The sequence below is a fragment of the Durio zibethinus genome, chromosome 12 (assembly GCF_047325235.1).
Source record: "Durio zibethinus cultivar Kanyao isolate XHJ-2024 chromosome 12, ASM4732523v1, whole genome shotgun sequence".
In the NCBI taxonomy this organism is placed as follows: Eukaryota; Viridiplantae; Streptophyta; class Magnoliopsida; order Malvales; family Malvaceae; genus Durio; species Durio zibethinus.
This window is the reverse complement of record NC_143173.1, coordinates 3,459,836-3,481,334: the sequence shown is the minus strand read 5'-3', so window position 1 is coordinate 3,481,334 and position 21,499 is coordinate 3,459,836. Positions and strand designations below refer to the sequence as shown.

The window sequence follows — 21,499 nt, the reverse complement described above, 5'->3', positions numbered from 1 at the left end:
TATTATTTTTTGTACAAAGAAAAAAAATAATCAAAAGAAAATCTGTAAGCAATAAAATATTGCTATTTGGCATGGTTTCTTATTTCAGCCAAAAAAGAAATATAGAAAAATTAAATTTTTAAAATCTAAATTAAAATTTACCTAAATCAGTTTTAAATTAGAAATCAATTTATGTATTTTTTATACTCCATCACCATCAAATGGACAACACAATCTATTTAGTATTAATATTCATTAGAAAATTACCGGCGCCATACAGTGGGATTTATAACTACAAAAAAACAAGTGTAAAATTTTTTGATAGTTAATCTATGAAATTTTATGCGACCAAGAGAGAAAATGAGAGAATACAGTTAAACTATGAAATTTTAGGAAGAACTGACATTGAGACTGTCAAACAATCAACAACATTCATGCTAAGATGAATTCTAACTCGTACTTGTGAAAATGCATTAGTAATCAGTACATATATCTACACCAACATTAGCTGATAACTATAAGTTATAACATGAATCTATTATAATGGCATTCAGAAAAGAAAGAAGAAACAAACTAAGATTGTGCAGTCCTATTGCTTTTGCTTTTTCTGTGCCGGCTCGGAGGATGTCCCAGCCTGTCAAATAAAAAGACAAATAAACAAACTCGGTATGCCATTTTCTCAAGAATATGCCAATAAAAAAGAGTTATTGAGAGATTGAAATGAGGATAAATTCAAGACAGTTTCCGAATACAATCTTTACAATGCTTGGCGGTAAACTAGAGGAGTAGGGGGTAGCTAAAAGATTTTAAAACCATAAGCATGAAAAGTAGCATGTAATGGCATTCAAGGCACACCTTCAACACCCAAAAACTGAGTTCCTAACTCTCCAAACTCTTCTTAAGGACCATAAGGTCCATAACAAGATGCAGAAAGGCATTCTTACCATGTTTGAGAGTTGTTCACTGATATAAGTCATTGATCTCAACATAGCTTCAAGAGTGTCTTTAGTCAGCTGAAATTTCACTTCTATTTCTCCTGAAGGAGACTTGCTATAATCTTGAAGCTGCCCACAGGTACAAGAAAAAGGAATAAAATTCATTAACCACATCAATAAGATTTGACAAACTTAAACGGATAAGAAACTTGGAATGTAGCAACAAATTTCTCAACAGCAGAAAACCGCACAGATCAAACAGCCAAAGTAGTTATTTCAATCACTCAGGATTTATAGGTTTGGCTTTTGTTTTAAGTGCAGGCTAGCCTTATTATAAAGTAACTGACAATTACTGGAATTAACAGTGTTTTACTCCTTTCTTTCTCAGCAAAAAAAGTGTTTTACCATCTGAAATTAACATAGGGAAAAAGTCAAGAAAATGGTACACAAAAAAGTCTCAAGCTCTCAAAGAGCAGGGCTTGAATCCTCCTCTTCCCAAATAAAAAAAAGCCTCGGCCTTTCAAGGCCCAACTCGATAAATAAGACAAGAGCCATTATAATGAGAGTCTAACCAATCTGATGAAGCAAATGGTAATTGGCAAATTAATATGGATCAAACAATTTGAAAGAAAGAGGTGCTGGTAACAAGCAGGGAAAAGCATTTCTTACTTGTTATGATTACCTGTATTGGGCGCTATTATGTCCAAAGTTGGAAACACAAATTCATGCAGAAAAAAAAAAAATTCAAAGCCTTCCTGCCCGAGGGATCCCTAGATCTGGTATCATCTGGTAGTGATATGTGACATTGACTTTTATGCCTGCATTTGGTGCATCAGCTAACACCTCATGTTGTCCTAAAGCTCATGAGGAGGAGGAGGAAGGGATTCAGGAAAGACGAAAGTTAGGAAGCAGGGCATTGGAAAAGTTTTTTTTTCCGTCTATTTTCCCCTTCTTGGGTTGTGGAGTAGCTGGAAGGCGAGGCATAGAAAAGCACTTGCTATGAGCAGAGGATGGACTTGTAGAGCATGTTTTTGATATGGCATAACAAATGAAACTTTTTTTTTTTTGAGAATATTCCTGATACTCTTAAAGTCTAAGTTTCAATAATCCTCTAATAATTCTGGTGATTCTTTCACTAGAAGTTAATTGCACATAGGATACCAGACAGAAGATGTGATGTCTCTCCTTTTTGCAGTTTAATATATAAAATGTTCCTCAAACTATAAATCTCCCCCAGATATCAGAAAATGGGCACCATTCTGGCATCCAAGATGATGGGAAGGCCTTCAGAACGTACCAGATGGAGACAGGATGACTTTTGTCATATAAAATACACATACCTTAAGATGGATAATAGCCACTCTATTGGCTGGTGCCGAGTTGAGATTCTCCATGGTCCATGTCATTGATTTGAGGCGGGGTAGAACTTCCTATAACCAAATTAAGTCATATAAAATAAAATTAATAATAAAAAAATGCCACAAAAGAGATATTAAGTGCAATAGCTTATTCATTTGCAGATTTTTGGGTTGAAGAAATCCAAGATATTAGTCAAATGACAGCAAGTTGGCAACCATATATCCCAATAAAGCAAATTAAATCTCAGTCAAGAATTAAACCCAAGTCTTCAACTACCTAACCAGTGACTATCAAGTAGGAGAACTCAGACCAGCTGCCATATCAAAAGAAGTAGTATTCTCACATTTCATGCATGTACAGGCAAGCGACAGAGGTTTCAACTTTCTGAAGAAAGGAGATGAATATACCTTTGAGAAGCAAATTATACCAAAGTCCTTAATTGACCTTCCAAATTTAAAGATTGAGAAACATTTGCATTCAAAATCACCCCCCCCCCCCCCCCCCCAATCCCCCCAACACACACATGCAAATTTTAATGAGTAATAAGTGATTCATTTAGACTACTTGAGGATTAATGGTATTATGGGAGAAAAGGTGCAGCATAAATTTTCCCTTCCCAGGAAAGACAGAGCAATCCAAGAGGTAGCTGGTGAAGTAAAATGATTAGTTGAAGAGTGCATGGGACAATGGAATGAACAATAATTAATTATATTTATATTTATATTTAATGAAGAAGAAATTAATAAATGAATAAGAATTTGTATATACCAGATTGTCTGGAGGACCAGCATCCTGTTGTATTAACAAGGGAGCCCGACATGAACCAGCAGCATCAGCAATGATTGGTGTAGAAGCCCCAAAATCACTGAGATTAATGCGGGCAATAGGATCATCTTGCCGAGGCCACAAGGATGTTGGAATATCAGAAGATGGCAATGGTGTGAAAGAAGGTGGTGCGCTTGCTTTTACCTGATAGGATACACTGGTCCTTGGCAGTGGATGCTAGATAAGATGAATGTCAACAATACATTACAACCGGACAACTAACTATGATGCAAATTAAAAAGATAAAATAAAAGAGAAGAATAAACATTACATTACTTTTCAAAAACAGCTTTCAATGGAGATTGTAAACAGTCTAAAACTACTAATTAGAGTATATTATGTTTACATCACAAGGCTTTGCTACAAATTTCACACCCATTTTCTTCTTCAAAGAAAATGTTCCCATCCTAAACTTTTCTGGACAAATTGCAAAATCCCCAGATACTTTTGGCTGTGTGTGAAAGTAACAAGTCATTCAGTTATCAACTTATATATCCTCTATGTACATTGAATAAAATTGAATTTGACTTGAATAACTATCAAAAACGTCTTCAAGGTGCAACATTTCTTAGCAACAACCTCTGAATCAACTCACTAATGAATCAACTTATATAACCCCCATTCACATTGAATAAAAGGGGATTGAATCCAATTTGAAAAACAATCATAAACACGCTCAATATGTGAAATTTGCTAACATATTAATACTCAAATCACCAATGCACATTCATGTAACAATAAACAGACAAAAATATCATTAAATTTTTTAAACAAGTTCAATAGACGTTACTGCTTACCTGTTCTTTTGCTATTTCTTCCTTCCACTGACTTGCATATTTCTGCAACAACAAAACTAGAATGCTTTGAAAATCAAGTGACAAACCAGGTGGAAACAGCTTCAAAAGATCATCGCCATTGAAATTTTCATGTACACATTTCCTGATAAGCGAACGAAGGCATGCCAATACCTATTCATCACATATTTCTACATATCATCATTTATTCATCAATTATCACTACAAACAGGAAAGAAAAACAATTCATTTATCAATTATCACTACCTACTTATCATTTATTTTTCTAAATATAAAAAATAAATCATATTTTGAACAATTTAAAATTAAAAATGTGGATGAAAACCTGCTGAATCTTTTTCATGATTTAAACTTTCAAGGTTAAACATTTTACTTCAAAAAAAAAAAAAACCAAAACCGAATAAATGATAAAAAGTAAAAAGAAAAAAATTGAAAGAGGCGCGTTCCGTTACTGAGAAAATGCGGAAGAAAAGGGAAAATTACGGGGTCGAGTTCGGGGAGGGAAGGGAGAGAGAGAAGAGATTGAATCCGAGACTTATCGGGCGGGCGAAGACCAGATCTTCGGGTTTTCCAGAGAGTTGTAAGTATTTGTTCGAGAACTTCCTCTGAGTTTACGGCTGAAAGCTTGTGCAGTTGAAGATACAACGTGTCTTCTGCCATGTTTTCTTTTTACCTTCTTCGTTTCCAGGGTTTGAGGACCGAGGTTCAAACTTCGAAGGTTTATGTACTTGGCCCGGTCATTCCGGGTCGGATGTAACAAAGTATCCAAGTACCGAATATCCAATTAAAAAACATGCTTTTTTGTATCACTCTTATTTACACATACGTATTTATTTTTTATTAAATACGTATAAAATACAAAAATATTTTATTTTGATTCATATAAATACACTGGCAAAACAAATTCATATTAATACATTAAACACAATACAAATTTTTTACTAATTACACCTACGATTTTTATTAAAATTTTAAATTAAATAATTACCTATAGATGTACGGCCCCGATCGTCCCACGTAAGCTTCCTAATATTCTAATTTTTATTTTCTCCTAAAAAAATTTCTGTACGACAGGTTTGCTCCTATCTGTCTTTCTCTTTCCCTCTCTTGCAAAAAGGAAAATAGGGGCATTACTTCTCTTTCATAATTTTTAGGGTTTTTCTTTGTTATCACCAATTTTTCTCTCTCTACAAAGGAGTCCCTAATTTTCTACTGCTCCAAACAATCTCAGGTTCGTACTATGTTTATTATCGTAATTAAATTCTAGTTTATCACTTTCGTTCTGCTTTGGATACTTGGTTGGATTTTCTTTAGCGTGTTTCGAAATCATAGGGTTTGTATTTGGTTGCTAAGAAACTTTAGTAGAAATGAAATTGAAATTTGAAACCTTGGAAGCTGACGTCAGCTCTGTGAAGAATTTTGATATTAGGCACAGTTAGGAGTTCCTTTTTTTTTTAAATTTGTTTCTAGTTTTAATTTATTCTATGTAAGTTGTAAAATTAAATAATTTGACTTTTAATGTGTTCAATTAGTTTCAATAAGAACTTCTCTTATATATCTTTTTATTTGCAAAAAGATTTCAGAGTTAGAGAAGTATTTGTTAATGTTGTTTGCTAGTAGAAGAATGCGTTAGACCAATATAGATTTGAATGTGGTGTGTAATTTGTGGAGGCCTTAGCTTATAAACATTATGGATAAAATGAAAAAGGTATAGTTGAAAAATGCTAATTTGTAAGTATTGATTTATGAGACTGATGACGTGGTCTTCATGGCATTTAGAGTGGTGTAAATTTGTGAAAGCTTGAGGAAATGTTTTGAGATTATGCTTCTGTATTTTATTATTGAAAGAGGAGAAGGAAAGGGACATTAATTGCGAAATTTCATAATTATGAGTTGGTGTCGTATAAAAATATCTTGGTGTACCATGGTTCAATTTTGTTGGGACAAATTAAAAGTTTAGGGAAGCAATGTGGAAGTTTGTCTTCTTCGGGTTTATGGTGGGTTAGGACTGGAAAAATGAGGGATTTTAGGTTTATTGCTATTGTAGGAACAAGGTTAGGGTTTAGGAATCAATCAGCGATTGGATTCATTGAGATTTTATCTCCAGAGAAAGATGAAAGAGAAGGAAACTTTAATTGTTGAATTGACAGGTCTGACTGGTGGTAATCGATATGAAAATATGAGGCAAGAATTAAGTTTGAAAGTCACTAGAGAGGGAATGTGGTTAGGTTCCAATGAGGGGAAGTAACTCAAGAATACTGTAGCAAGAGAGAAGAAGAGGGGGAGGGGGCACAGGGGGAAAATTCAGTCATAAATTTCTGAGAATTCTTGATAACTCAATCTTCTTTAAAATTTTAGATTGGCAATACAAGGGGATATAGGCAAATCAACACTCCAATATAGTTTGGAGAAATGATGGATTTCGACTAAGTGCTTTGTGCTTGATGGTGGGTTCGTATGATTCTTCTGGTGGAATGAATATTAAAAGTCAAAGATTGGCACGTGGGCTCAAATTCATCATTTGTCCTAACTATATCGGACTAAAGATTAGCTCTCTAAATACCCTTTAGAAGTGGCTTTTCTAGATAATATGGGATTGGTTTGTTACCGTCATTATAAACTACTAACAAAAAGTACATAAAAAAAGAAAAATATGCTTGAAATGGGCATGTAATATGTATCAAGGTCAAGTGCAATGCGGGAGATCATAAATTAAGAAAAAAATTGTTCTTGAACTGCTAGACTTGCATTAGGGGGCTACCAAATGAGTATTTCACAATTCTAGCCATGGTGATGACCTCTATGGATAATTAGGATGGTTGTTTTGATGCAGCCAAAGTTGCTATCAAACTAAAATGGCATGATTCTTATGGGCTGGGAATGCTTGAGGGGGTTTTAATAGAATTTAATGGTTGGACTAGAAACGAACCTGATAATGTGGAATTGAGATTTTAGGCCTTCTTGACTTTTATGTGGCATCTGGAGTTAATAGCTATTTGGTGGATCCTTTGAAAGATACTTTGTAATTTGAGAATGAGATGGAAAAGTTAAGTATAATCTGAATCAACAACAACAGCAACAACAAACTTAGCCTTATACCCCATAACTTTGGGGTTGGCTGTATGAAAGGCTGAAAAAGGAATCATGGTGGATTGTAGTTTTGAATCTTCTTGTGCCACTAATCTGAATCATTGGAGAAATCTCATACTTTGTCTCTCTGAACAAAATGTCAATAATTCCTCTTGCATCAATGCTTCCATGAAATTTAAATAGTTTACATGTTATATCTATTTTAAACTTATAGAAAGATCTCTTGAGTATTTAGGAATAGTAATTTTACTTTTTTTTGTAGTGCTCTTTTCTCTGGTAAGCCCCTTCGTTATAAATTCCCATAACTGAAAGGGTTTGCTGCAGGCTATGTAAAAGCTTGTTAATCAGCAAGATGAGCGACGACGCTTTTGATGGACAGATTCTAACTGAGCAACTGTCAAAACTCAACAATTCACAACAAAGCATTGAATGTATCCTACGGTTTCAAACTTACTTGAAGGTTTTTGTGAAGACAATAGTAGAAGTGGATAATTTCTTATTTCCATAAGTGCTATATAATTACAATATCACTCCGATCATTGGAATCTAGTGTAATTCTAAAGTTCATAATTGAAGAAGAGGTGTTGCTTGTTTACCTTGTTTTCTTTTAGATAAGTATTTCTCTCACTGTATAAACATAGAACTTAACTTCTAGATTTGATTAAGAATATATCCTGTTTCTTTTTCTCTCATGAAGTACCCTGTGTATGTTTTCTTTGATTATGGTCCTTATGATGTAAGCTGATGTGATGCTTTTATGTTTATCATGTCATGATATCCTCTATTTTTACATGTTTCTTGTTATTTTCTTACTGTCCGGGTCTCGCTATGCTTGAATTTAGTATCTCACGACTGCACCAGTTGTTCTTCTTAGAAACTTTTGCACACAATCATCATAACATATTAAATTTTTTGTTTTTGAAACTCTTGTTCTGGTTGAATTTGAGCATTTTGCTTTCTAGATGAATAAGGTTTTTTCTCTAACTTGTGTCGCTTTTTTTTTTTCTTTACACTTTGCTAGCCTTGTTCTATTTGATAATCATGTACATTTTTCTGGTGATTCTTTTTTTAGAGCTAACGCAATACATATTTATGCTGCCTTTAGCTGTCTTTCTTTGGATCTCTGACTGTCTATCTTAGATGGCTATCATTTGGTTCATTGGTGATCTTTTATATTCCCCTACGCAATCCCTTTTAACTAAGACTTAGACTGAGTGGCTCTCATGAAGTAGGTAACCTGTGCTTGTTTTGTTTCTATCATTCATCATCTTTGAAATATAGGGAGTGGAGAGCATTAGTTTCTTCCTGTAACACCTTGTTTATTTGATCTAACTTGGTGAAATTAGTTTTGGAAATTATCTGTAACTGCTCTTTTTTTGGTGCATTTTCTTTCTCAAACCAGCATATTGGTAGTAGAATGAGATAATTGGCAAACAGTTGTCTTTTCAATGTTATTTTTACTTTCCTTTTGTACTAGGAATGTGTTAAATTGTTTTGTTTGTAGTTTCTTTAGTTTTAGTTCTTATTAAGGTATTTATTTTATGAGTTTTGCTTTTGGGACATTGTTTATACTGTGGTTTGTAGGTCTCTCACCATGTAATTAATCCTGTTTGGCCTTTTTGTTTTTGGTCCAAGAGAGGTTTGATTGTGAATTTATCTTGTTTTATATTATCTAAGTTTAATTTCTGGTGGGTTAGGAGTGTTACTTTATTAAACACTAAATGTATTTTGATTAGATTGACAGGCGAATGAGTTTATGTAAGTTATCAGCAACTACTAATTTTTCCTCTAAGATGTGTGATATAACCATAATTATTAATGCCTGTGGGCCTTGGATTGATGCTTTCAGGAATTTCTTGGTGATACTGATGTTTACAACTGTTTGTTTGGCTGAGGACCTGTTATTGACATTATTGTTGATTTCTGAATTAGCTTGAGTCTCTTTGGTCTCCAATTGAGTCTTGCGTAATTAGATTTTCTGCGCACATAGCATACTGGCCATATATATAGTCATATAATCTTTTGAAGGTGGTTGATGCTGCAAACTTTTTATAAAACTATTTTTCATTCAAGTGTTAGTCATTGCGAGTAGTAATGGTTCCTTGTTTGGTATCTATAAAAGCTATCTGCAATATGAAACACAACATAATTTTATCACCAAATAGAAAATCTCCAGTGAGAAAGAATGGTTCTTGATGAAATTTATTCCTCAAATAGGTAGCACCATCTCATTGTTGCTTATATACCTCTTGTATTTCTTATTTATAACTATGAAATGATGTTGGCATGCATTTCCTTAACATTGGTTCAGCATTGTCTCGATGGTGTATTACTCACCGGAAGAAGGCAAAACAGATTGTTGAAACATGGGACAAATTGTTTAACTCTTCCCAGAAAGAACAGCGTGTTTCTTTTTTGTATTTGGCTAATGACATTTTGCAAAATAGCCGGCGAAAGGGAAGTGAGTTTGTGAATGAATTCTGGAAAGTTCTTCCTTCAGCTCTCAAACATGTATATGAAAATGGTGATGAGTATGGAAAGAAAGCGGTAACCAGACTGGTAAGTTATTCAATTTGATCAGTCTGCTTTCTTTTGCTTGTGTCAAATGGATTAGCTACTTCTTGTTTTAACTACTGGTCCAATTATGCGATAGCTTTTATTTATCCTTTTATGGCTTCTCTATCACTTTCTGAGGAATTTGATGGCTTGTATGTCAAAACTTGTTACTTTTGGTTATTTGTGCTCTCCTCATCTCTCTTTCTCTTGACATTTAATATATTGCTCTGCATGTTTATGCATCTGCTATTGTTTAGTGCTCTTTCATGTGGAATCATTTCATAATACTCAATCTGGATCGGGTAACTTATTGTCATTCTTGCATTTTGTTTTCTTTTTCTTTGAAGTGGCTTTATTTGGTTGTAAATGGTTAATGTAATAGATACTCGGATACGGTTAATTAGTTGCCTTGATGCAAGTAGTTAAAAAGTTGTTTGTCCCTTGCTGATTAATTCCAGCCAAAGTAGAATATAATGGTAGAATGTTTTCTTGTAAGCACATACAGGGTATAATCTCTCTTTCTCGCTTTGATTTGATGTATATGAGTTATGGTTATTTGTTGTTTTTCTATTATTTAACTCTATTGTTGTTTACATTATCATTTATAAGTGAGTATTGCCGGTTTAGATTCATTGATGAGGAAGAGTTGCCCTTATCAAAGTTTTTGGATACATGGATTTTCAAGTAGTTTTTTGGTTTCATAGCCCACAACTTATGGAAGTATAAGATGCTAGTTATTTTTCTGTACTTAGGATGGCATATCCTGGGTGTGTTTTAGTAGTTTATGCTGTTTTATTACTTTGTTCTTATGGTGGTCCTATCATTTAACGAGTAGTTTTTCCTCTTTTTCCCCTCCTTTTTTGTGGTTTTTTCTTTTGACGTGATGGGGCTTTGGGTGGGATGGTGTTGCTGGCTTGCATGATAATTATTTAGGTTGGCATATGGGAAGAAAGAAAAGTTTTTGGTTCTCGAGGGCAGAATCTTAAAGATGAAATGCTTGGTAAGAATCCCCCTCCTCCTCCTCCGTCAGTGAATAATGGAAAAAGCTCAAATCCTATCAGGATAGTAAAGAGGGATGCATATGCAGTGAGAATTGTAAGAATTTCTATATTCAATTCTCCTTTCCACTTTGGATTTATCAATTCTGTTCAAGCCATTTTGTTTGTATTCTTTTATGACTTTAAACGTTTTCTTGCTTGTTCTTTTGTGATTTTGCATATGTTTTCTTTTCTTGGGCATCTTACCTTCAGAAATTGGCTGTTGGAGGTCTTCCAGAAAAGATTCTAAGTGCATATCAATCTGTACTCGAGGACAATCCAAATGAGGATACTGCTTTAAACAAGTGTAATGCTGCTGTACAACATTTGAGTAAAATTGAGGAAGATGTTGAATGTAGTTTAGCTCAAGGTATGAGTTCGGCTCTGGGATTTAATGTTGTATGCTTTCATTGCATTAAGATTTTATTTACCAATAAAGTGCAATATCTATCCCCTTCTCTCTGTATATACAGGTTTGTGTGTGTCTCGATTATTACTCCTTTTGACGTAGAACTGTGCTGCAAGAGTTGTAATAAAGTTTTATTGAGTGTTTTCTTTATTGAAATTTATTTACTATTGAAAAGAGAACACTGAAGCTGTAGCAACTAGAAGACAATGTTTAGTAATTTTGACTTTATATCTGTCAAATGCTCGTTATTTTAGATTTATGAAGATGGAAAAATATTATCGGGCAAAAATAATAACCTTGGATTCTCAATTCTGGAACAGAGGTCTCTTGGTAGGGTGAATTCCTGACATTGTTGGGCTTTCAAACTGAGTTCACCTGTCAGTCATAAACCATTCTGACAAGAGACTACTTGATGGAGGACATTCTTGCAAAACTTGGAAGAATGTCTATTCTAGGTGTAAATTTAGGAAATAGGATTTAGTTTATCTATGGGCTTTTGTGTGGTTTATTTTGTTGGACCTTATTTGTTAGATAGTTGGGCTTTATTTTCTATGGGTTTAGGGTATATATATAGTGACCTAGAGGCCTAGGTTGATGAAGCTTACACACACACACACAAACACGCACATATATATATATATATATATATACATATATGCATGTGGAGTTTAGGTTTTGATTATTGATTTTCAGCTATTACTGAGTGTTATTATTCTGGGTTATTCCTTCTATGTCACTACTAATTTTTGTACTCTTTTGAGTCCAATTTTCTAGTTATTTCCTGTTAGTTGCAAAATATTGGAACCAGAAATATCCAATTGAGTCTTAGACCCTACTTAGGAATTGTTAGTACCGGCATTCCTCGGGTAGAAATCAGTAGATTGGGCTCTTTCCACTGTTTTAAGTTCTTGATATATAAATTATCACAAGTAAAATCCAGCAGCATAATTTTGGCTGTTTTTCTCTCGTATATATTTTTTCATCTTGCTGATTGTGCTCTTAACTGTTTCTAATCTCCCAGTGGCACAAAATATTTCCCTCTTTTAAAAACCACCGCAGTTAAAGCCCTTGAGGCCTCTTAATACTTCAAGCAGTGGTAATTGGCCCGACTCTTAAGTGTTTGCTATTAGCTGTTAGCTTCTTTTGATTTTAAGATATATATTTTAGAATGTCTCTCAGTGGTCCTCAAATGATTGTACTTGATCATCTATGGGATTTTATTGTGCCTAGTGCCTGCATTTTACCCTGATGAATTTGAGAGTGGAACATCATAAGAATCATCCTAATTAGTTGAGGTAAGCTCTTTTAAGAGTCTTATAATATATATTTTTTTGCCAAATAAGTCATATAATTAGCTCAATAATGTTATTGACCTTTGATTCCTCTCTGCAATTTACGCATGTTTAAGGTTGCCTTATTTGAGATTATAATGCATAATACTCTCTGATTGATCCAAACCGATCCAACCAATGCACACACCAAAAAACCAACAATTACTTCCAGAGAAATAATAGACATGATTTTGAATCGAGAACTGAGACAGTTTGGTCTTTTAATGACATAAGATAAACATATTGAATCTGCAATGAAGGGATAAAAGAAATTTGATACTTATCAATTGTTCTTATGACTGATTTTGGTGCATGTGCTGATTGGTGGAGAAAGTTCTCTATCGAGTGAACTCGAATTAATTAATTAATTATTTATTTTTTTGTGTTCTTCTAATATTTTTGTAGTGTGTTAAATGTCTCTGGTGCAGCTGATCCAGAGATATATCTCCCTCTAATCAGTTGACTCTTCCATTACAAGTGATGAGAGAGAGCTTATATTTGAACCGTTTTCTTGCTTAGGAATTTGTCTTAAATGTTATGTTTCAAAACAATTTAATGGGGGATCTCTTGGTTGGGGTTTTAAACTGCTGACCGTTAATTTCAGTAAACTGATATTCTATGTTGCTTTTAGTTTGGATTTACTGTATGTGTGTAACAGGTCTAAATATATTAGATATTTGACGTTGGTTAGGGAATCAGAATGGATCTGCCTTGCTGGATGAGCTACAGCAGAAAGAAAACACACTCCAGCAATGCATTGAACAACTTGAAAATATTAAAAAGACCAGGGCTGCCTTAATTTTTCAACTTAAAGAAGCACTTCAGGAACAAGTATGGTTTTATTACTACTATGTGTTCTTGAGTTGGCAATTACAGTTAGGAATCATTTATCCTTGTTAAGCACTCATTAATTTGAAGTTTTTCAGGAATCAAAGCTGGAGCTTATTCATGGTCAGCTGCAAGTAAGAATTGCGCTCTTCCTAATTAATTTCTTGAGTTGATATTTTGCAGCTAATAGACTTCATAAATTTGCAGGTTTTTATTTGTTTAAATCCTTTCTGAACAGAAAATTCTTTTGCAATGTGACATATGTGTTAATATTGGAAGGAATCACAATTGGGAAACATATTCTGTAGTAAATTGGGAAGAAAACTTGGTAGAAATCCATTTCAGACGTACATGATTGATAGAGTTTGTGTTAAGGCATATTAATTAAAACCAAGCCACAATAGGTTGAAACCGGCAATGCCCTCTTGAATAGAAAGTTCTATGAAACACCAAACTTAATTTATGTGAGATGTATCATCACATAGGACTCCTTCGCACATGTAGAGACAATAAGTCTTATCACAATGCAACCTTAATAGGGGATGCTATGCGTATTATAGGTAGGATTAACAAACAGGGACAACTTATCACTACTTAATGCTTCCATTCCTGGGCAGAACCAGTGAGCCTATCACATTTCCATGTGAGGATATTGTTTGTATCTTAGGGTAACTAGGTTGGACCTATTATGAGCTATGCAATTTGCCCAAAATTGATTGGCAATGAAGTGTATATTTCAGACTTGAGTATTTGATATCAGAGTTCTATTGTGGTTATTATTTATATAGTCATATTATCCTAGATATTCGATAAACTGACCATGCTTTCTAGTATTTGATTGTACTTTTCTATGATATAAATGCAACTTGTAAAACATTTGCTACTTTTCTGAGATGAAGTGAAATTATTGATGTTTGTGCAGGTTGCCCAAGGTCAGATTGAGCAAGCAGGCAATGTAAGGAGGAGGCTAACTTTACCCCCCGGACCTGGCCCTCTAACTGCTACAAGTATCCCAACAGCGGAGGTTTCAGTAGTGGGTGAACAGAGCCTTCTGTCAGCTCAGCGAACTGGCACTCCACCTCAACCTCACCTTCCACAACCTGTGATTTCCTTTGCACCTTCAAAAACAACTGAAGAAGATAAAAAGAAGGCAGCAGCTGCTGCTGTCGCTGCTAAGCTTGCTGCTTCAACATCTTCTGCTCAGATGCTTACCTCTGTACTTTCGTCCCTTGTTGCAGAAGAAGCTGCCTCTATGAGTGGTAGCTTAAAATCAAGTGGGTTCACATCAGGATTATCAATGTTTCCTCCAGAGAAGCGTCCCAAACTTGAGAAACCAATGCCTGTATCTGATGCAAGCAGCTCAGATGTCACCGGCACAGCTTATTTTACCCCATTTCAGCAGCAGGCAATGAACAACATGCCACTTGCACCATCGACTAATATGCAACTGGTGTCCCAAGGCAACCAGATTCAAGCTTCCTTCGCTTCTGCTCCTCCTCCCCCATCCCATCCACCTTTGTCTCCTGCAAATCCACCTGCTAGTCAATATGTGCAGTCAACTGGTATGATGGTAGGGGTAATGCCTTATGGTTATGGAACAAACACGCTGCCACCGCCACCTCCTCTTCCCCCACATATAACAATGAGTTTAGCCAGGCCTGCTTCCCAGCCTCTACAGCAGCCCCAGTCTCAGTCTTTGCAGCAGCCACAATCTCAGGCTCAGCAACAGCCAGCCACTGGAGGATTTTACCGGCCACCAGGTATCGGGTTTTATGGGCAAAACCCTCAGTCAACACCACCTGTACCTAGGCAGTGATGTTCCATTGAAAAATCATGTCATACTACAGGTACAGGGCAATGCAAAGGATATCTGGTATTGGATTTTAGGGCAAACCCATGGACCGATACCACAGTACATCAATCAGGAAGGCTCAGAGTGGCCATCCCAATGTATAATGTATATTAGCAGAGAACTTTTAGGCATATGTTTAAATCCGAGCATGACCGTGGCCTCATCATCCTCTCCCATAACCCATTTGCCCTGCCGAGTTCCATGGAACATCGCGACCCCCTTTACCCAGTTGTTCTAAAATGTCCCATTGGGTAACCTGCTACTCTTTTTTCGGTGCTACTACATGATAGCTCAGTCATGACCTGTATGTTGATGTACTAAACTAGCTAGGAACTGCCATGGTCTAAGACAGACTCGTAATGGGGCAGTGGAATCATAAAAAACTCTTTTTTGCTAGTTTTATGTAACTACAAGAAGTTCGAGGGAGGTTTAAACTTTGTTCCCATTGAAATTCACTTTTAAACTTTTGCTTCCCCTAAGATCCGATTAAATCTCACCCTAATAATAAATATGACTGGGGCTAATCTTGTAACACTATATGGTAGGGATTTATTTATGTTCAATAAATTAAGTAATTTTGATTTAAGAATAAAAAAGTGTAAGAGTGTGTAAATAATGTAATTTCTACACTTTTTTTAACGATTAAAATTAAATTCATAATTTATTTGAATCAAATAATATTTTTAAATTTAGTAATTTTGATTTAAGAATTTATTGAAAGCAATTGTTAAAAAAAAGTGAAACTCAAAAATTTTATTACGGTGTAAGTTGATTTTATCCTTTTTTTCACATACACACACACACAAAATAATATTTTTAAATTTAATAATTTTGTTTCAAATATTTAAAACAAGTATAAAAGTTACACCAGTAAAAATGGATTTTTACTTACATATATATATATATATATATATATATATATTACTAGCAAATCTTTTTGAAAAAAATTTACTACCTTTTACAAAAGGTGTAGTAGGATATTTTTAAGAAAATTATTTTTATTTCTTGGGATAATATGACAACTGACAAGCGGTGTTTCTGGGATTTTCCAAGTTTAAATTTTTCTCCATGAGATTTTTTTTTTTAAATTTATTTTTTATGACAAGATTAAAACTTACATCTATATATTTTTTTAAAAGACGTTATAAAAAATTTAAAGTACATTTTTTAACATTAGTTATAATATATTCAAAATTTCTGTTTTCAACGTACAATTAAGATGAATGCATATATTTCATAAAAATAATGATATATAATAAAAAATAAAATCAATATTTAATATCATTGAAATAAAAACAAAAAATGGTTATGTCTTAAGGTTTAAGTAATTGAAATAATTCATCTCACTTTAAAATCATAAAAAAGAAATCATCAAATTGGTTTTAGTAAATTTTTAAATATTTAAAACCCAAATTTTAAAATTTTGACTCTTCAATTAATTTTTCTTATGAATATTCAATTGAAGACTTTGGCACCAAAAAAAAAAAAAAAAAACTCAGGTTGTTCGGATCCGGATCCAAACCAGTTACGGAACCAATTTATTTTTTTTCCTATTTTCTTTTTTAAGAGTTAAAAATTAAAAATATAAAATAATACATTAATATTCATAAATTATTTAAATTTGATTCAAATAAAATTTAAATTTAATTTAATTATTATAAAATTAAATTAAAATAATTTTACTTAATTTAAATATTTTAAAAAAATTTTTAAATAGTTCATGAATATAATTATTTTTTATATTTTAATTAATAAAATATTTTAAACTTAAATTTAAATTTGATCGTATATAATTAAATTTTTATTTAATATAAAAATCAAAATTTTTTTATATAATTATTAATTTAATAAAATAAATTTAAATAATTTAATTTTTATTTTGAACTGAAAATATAAAATCGAATAAAATTTTATATTGAATTCAAATTTCAACGAAATATTGTATCGACTCCGACTCATCCGTTGCAACCTTACTAAAACCTGAGGAGGGGTAGAGAAAATATCCGAGGTTCAAAATCACAAAACCTTGTCATTCGTTTTCTTAATAATTTCTTTATTAATAAGCAAAAGATCCACCTTTTTGTTAATATTATTTTATCTTTGGGGTTTACGAGCTTTTCTTAGCTTCGAGGGTTACCTCTTACTGTACATCAAGGCTTTCTCCAAATTCGATCTCAGCAACTCTCTTCAGCTTTCGGTCAGTTTTTTTTTTTCTCTGATTTTCCCCCTTTTTGTGCGATATGGGTTTTTTGAATTTATCAAAATGGTTTTTTTTTTCTGGAAAAATAATGAAAACGCGTTTTTTTGGGGGGTTTTGGATACAAATTTTAAACATAAGTTGAGCTTTTAAATGGAATTTTGTTGCCAAAATTGGGCGTTTCTTCATCAGTTGAATTTCTGGTTGCTTGTTTAATTATCTGTTTTTTTTTCAGCAGTTTTGCATACAAATTTGCGGCTAATTTTAAATTTTCAAGAGCATTTTGTTGCCAACCTATTTTTTAAGTGCTAATTGCATTTCTGGACTCTTGCTTGTTTAATCTATTAAAGCAGCTTGAGGATTTTGATACAAAATTTTTGCCATTGTTTGGTTTCTTTTTCTTTTTTTTTTTTAATATTATTAGGGTTTAAGGAGAACTAGGTGCAAATTTTAAGCTGTAATTAATGAGGTCGGGTGCCTTGAGAAGGAGGCTTCATCATGGGGATGTTGACGGTAGAAGGAATGAGAGTTATGAGACGTCAGGATTAGATGGTTTAGATGAACCCTTGTTAGGGAATCACGATTATGATGACAAACATTCCGAGGTGATTATGTCATTGTTTATGCTAAGTATACTTTTTTTGCAAGAAAGGGGGAAAGAGTGTTGCAAATGTTAAATTTGCTTTCTTTGTTGTTGTGTTATAGGGGCAAAAGCTAGAGGAAATTTGGGATGTAGAGCGAAGGAAGGAACATTTACATTGGATGATTTTGTTCTCTAACTTGATCACCCAATGGGCACAATGGATAGGTATGGTATTATCTGTGTGGTTTCTTAGTTACAGACACGGGATTTTGTGGTTTATAATGTCTATAATTGCAGTTTCAATCTATTTGTACTCTATTGTTTCTTTTGGTTGGCTGCTAACTTTGAAAGTTAAACCACTAAGCTAGGCAGTTACTACTGTGTTGAGTATATTGGTATGCAAGACAGGTTTTGAACCCTGTCCTGAATCAACCCCAAAGAGATAATGAGTAGTTGAACCCTCGGCTCTGCTCCTCTCCCCTCGCATCTTCTATGAATGTGCCAAAGATTCCCCTGATAAAAAGCACTGTTATGGGGATCTATCTCTACACATATGCTCCATTACTATCTGTTTTGGTCATTGGTTTTGTTTACTCATCACATGATTTTATATCTTTGCATTCATTCATATATAATGGAGGACAGTTCTGTTAATCATATAAGGAGAAATGTATATCCCCCAAAGGGAAGAGTTATATGAGTAAAGACACAGAACTGATATGTTATGGAAGCAATTTATTCTAGTTCTTCCCTTGTTTGGTTCTCTATGTGAACTAACAATGTCCCTAATTGGTGGCATTTTCCACAGGATGAAGTAAATGTATCTTCAAAGGCATTGTATGCTTATAAGAGAAGAAGGTCATAATTTGATGCTATATACATAAAAATGTATCTTTTCTTTGATTATATTCTAAATTTATAAGCTTCAGATAAGCAATTTGATATTCTATTTAATAGCCCGGATACTTGGCTTTTTGCCGCAAACATGGTTCTGTATGGCCCATTAGTTATTAAGGTCTTTGCTTTCTTTGGCTTTTCTTGAAAATGGTGGGAATTTCATAGCAGTTTGGGTTACTGATAGTTCGATCTTGTCTTGTCAGCAAACATTGTCCTTGGATCTGGATCATTTATTGCACGGCTATTACCTTTACTTTCTAACATCCAAAATGGACCAAACCAGAATCTTATCGCACATCTTAGTCCTTTACAGGTATAATCAGCATTGCACTTCTTCAATGTATTTTTCTGGTTTTGAATTAGCTTTTTTTTTTTTTTTTGGGGGGGGGGGGGGGGGGGCTTAACAGGGGCACTGCTCTGATAATCAACGTATGGTTTTTTTCCTCTCTTTTCATTTGGTCTTCTTTTCCCCAGTGGGGAGGGGGGCAAGGAGGTGTTTCCCTTTTTTGGTAGCGAGGAGGTGTTTTCGTAAACCTTTTGAAAAGGAAGAGTTTATCAATTTCTAAATTAAAATCTGGAAAATCTGTTATTCAAAATAGACAGTTTTGAGTTTCTATTCTGTATGCCACTAATTCCATAAATCTTAGCTCTAGTCATGTGAAAATTGATAAAATGTCATTGGGGCAGAAGGAGAAATTAGTAAATATATTCTGATTACTATTGAAAATCTAAATCAAACTTCAGGCTTGAAACTTTGAGTCAGGTTTAGAGAGTGCTTTTAGCAGTTACTGTTTTTAAATCGCCACTTAGTGCTGCATTATAGAGGAACGGAGTGGAAGGTTGAGGATGTGCATCGGTTCAGGATCCTGACAGGTGCTGTGTGTAAGAAAACACCTAAAGAAAAGAAAGTTCTTCGTATTTATCAGTAATTGGTGTTTTGGAATTGGTTCCAAGAATGAACTTGGAGAAATAATTGAAGCTTATGGGCAAAAATAATCCTTCCTTGTAGATTGTCTTGTAGAGGAGTTTAGTCGGCAAGTAGCACCAGTCTTATGAGCTTAGGTTATTCAGTGTTTGTCTTTTGAAAGAGCAAAAGACTTTGTTGGCTCTGACTTCAGTTTATTGTTGGTATATTTGGTGTCTTGATATTTCCATATTGTGCCCTTGTAGGAAGAAAGGCTGAGAAATCTACAGCAAAGACTGGCAGTCCCCTTTGATGGATCTCGGCTGCAGCATCAAGTAGGTTTAGTTATAATTAGTATGCTTGTGTATTTGTTAATCCTTATTTTTCTTCCCATTTTTTGTTAGTTCTTTGCCATGAATTATAGGGTGCATGATGCACTTTTGATTAAAAGAATTGGCCAATTTAAACAAAATTTCTTTTGGAATTGAAAATGCTAACCTTCTCTCCCCTCCCTATGCCAAATATATGCACATGAGTAAAAGATTCTTCATCATTTGACTTGCAGGATGCTCTTAAGCAGTTATGGAGATTGGCTTACCCTAACAGGGAGCTTCCATCTCTTAAATCAGAGCTTTGGAAGGACATGGGATGGCAAGGTCCGGACCCTTCAACAGATTTTCGGTATGCTGAGGATTTTGCCTTAAACTGGTTGTCTTGGTTGCATTTTCCCTTCCTGATATATATGATTATTTATGTTATTTCAATGCTATTTGAAGGGGTGGAGGATTCATATCATTGGAGAATCTCATCTTTTTTGCCAAGAAATATCCAGTTTGTTACTTTTCCTTAAATTATCTGGATTACATTTAGTTGATTATGATCTACCATATGGAGCATTTGGGAGCTAATCTACTTTTATAATAAAGCATTTCCTGTTTATTTTATTTTGTTAATATGAAACAAATGATTATTTTATTCATTAGCATGAATTACAGCTATGGTTGGTCAAACTATGATTTGGTCTTTATTTTAACAGGAGTCTTTCCAGAGTTTGTTGCACAAACAAGATGGAAACAGAGCTGATTGGGAATATCCATTTGCTGTAGCTGGCATCAATATTTCTTTTATGTTGGTACAGATGTTGGATCTACAATCAGGTAATGGAAATTCTGAACTGGTTAGATATTGAATGGTGTAAACCCTTTGTAGTGCAATTTCTCTTTCAGAGGCTGATATATGTTACCGGCAGAAATTACTTTTAACAATGACATTAACAGTTTTACGGACCTGAAAAATATTGGAATCATACCTTATGCAGAATAAAGTTAAGTACATTAATTATCTGCTGTATGTTTGACTCTGTTGAATTTATCAATGCAATCATATTTTACCTGCAGGAAAACCATCTTCTGTGGCTGGAATCCGATTTTTGGAACTACTCGGAGAAGATGAAATGGCATTCGACATTCTTTATTGTGTGGCCTTTCAGATGATGGATGCACAATGGCTTGTGAAACGAGCTTCATACATGGAATTCAACGTAAATTATTCTAACAAGTGATTCTATCCTGTGTATCTTAAGCTCTATATTTATAATTCCTTGATTTTCATATTTTCCTTGGCATTCCTGCGTGGTTAATTTAATCTTTTTCTGCTTTTTTCCAGGATGTTCTGAAGTCTACAAGGACACAGTTAGAGCGTGAGCTCTCACTTGAAGATGTCTCCAGTGTGAAAGATTTACCAGCGTATAATCTGTTGAGAAGGTAACTATGTTCTTGGAATCCAAAACATACATTTGTTTCATCATTTACAGAATTGTTGTCATATGTTGTTCCTTAAAAGATCTGTAATAAACCAACAAAACTAACATCTTCATTACGAAAATCAAGTATAGTTTGCGAA

At 34.0% G+C, this 21,499-nt stretch overlaps 3 protein-coding genes across 10 annotated transcripts; 2 read left to right on the top strand and 1 right to left on the bottom strand.

Annotated features, from left to right (window-relative positions):
• Positions 1-353: 353 nt before the first annotated feature.
• On the bottom strand, positions 354-4,647 carry LOC111297250 (protein FAR1-RELATED SEQUENCE 3-like). Of its 2 annotated transcripts, none has more exons than XM_022891908.2 (6): positions 4,397-4,647; positions 3,896-4,066; positions 3,042-3,275; positions 2,255-2,344; positions 835-1,043; positions 354-613 (listed from the first exon to the last, which is right to left on the bottom strand). In XM_022891908.2, exons 1-5 carry the CDS (start codon positions 4,571-4,573, stop codon positions 837-839), a joined length of 879 nt encoding a protein of 292 aa, XP_022747643.2. In that variant the 5' UTR covers positions 4,574-4,647; the 3' UTR covers positions 354-613; positions 835-836. The 2 variants fall into 2 exon arrangements, with proteins under 2 accessions (XP_022747643.2, XP_022747645.1); XM_022891910.2 differs by having other exon boundaries at positions 924-1,043; positions 4,397-4,638.
• Positions 4,648-4,985: 338 nt separating this feature from the next.
• LOC111297936 (uncharacterized) lies at positions 4,986-15,489 on the top strand. 3 transcript variants are annotated; one of them, XM_022892541.2, is made up of 8 exons: positions 4,986-5,144; positions 7,328-7,434; positions 9,315-9,562; positions 10,493-10,654; positions 10,810-10,966; positions 13,028-13,167; positions 13,263-13,298; positions 14,087-15,489. In XM_022892541.2, the coding sequence occupies exons 2-8, from the start codon at positions 7,356-7,358 to the stop codon at positions 14,978-14,980; spliced, it is 1,716 nt and encodes a 571-aa protein (XP_022748276.2). In that variant the 5' UTR covers positions 4,986-5,144; positions 7,328-7,355; the 3' UTR covers positions 14,981-15,489. The 3 variants fall into 3 exon arrangements, with proteins under 3 accessions (XP_022748276.2, XP_022748277.2, XP_022748275.2); XM_022892542.2 differs by having other exon boundaries at positions 7,285-7,434; XM_022892540.2 differs by having other exon boundaries at positions 7,266-7,434.
• Positions 15,490-16,957: 1,468 nt separating this feature from the next.
• On the top strand, positions 16,958-21,499 carry LOC111296388 (uncharacterized). 5 transcript variants are annotated; one of them, XM_022890674.2, is made up of 11 exons: positions 16,958-17,024; positions 17,141-17,213; positions 17,638-17,818; positions 17,919-18,021; positions 18,897-19,006; positions 19,864-19,932; positions 20,163-20,278; positions 20,374-20,428; positions 20,634-20,754; positions 20,995-21,137; positions 21,263-21,499. In XM_022890674.2, exons 3-11 carry the CDS (start codon positions 17,678-17,680, stop codon positions 21,362-21,364), a joined length of 960 nt encoding a protein of 319 aa, XP_022746409.2. In that variant the 5' UTR covers positions 16,958-17,024; positions 17,141-17,213; positions 17,638-17,677; the 3' UTR covers positions 21,365-21,499. The 5 variants fall into 5 exon arrangements, with proteins under 5 accessions (XP_022746409.2, XP_022746410.2, XP_089625214.1 ...); XM_022890675.2 differs by lacking the exon at positions 17,141-17,213 and having other exon boundaries at positions 17,002-17,024; XM_022890673.2 differs by lacking the exon at positions 16,958-17,024 and having other exon boundaries at positions 17,074-17,213.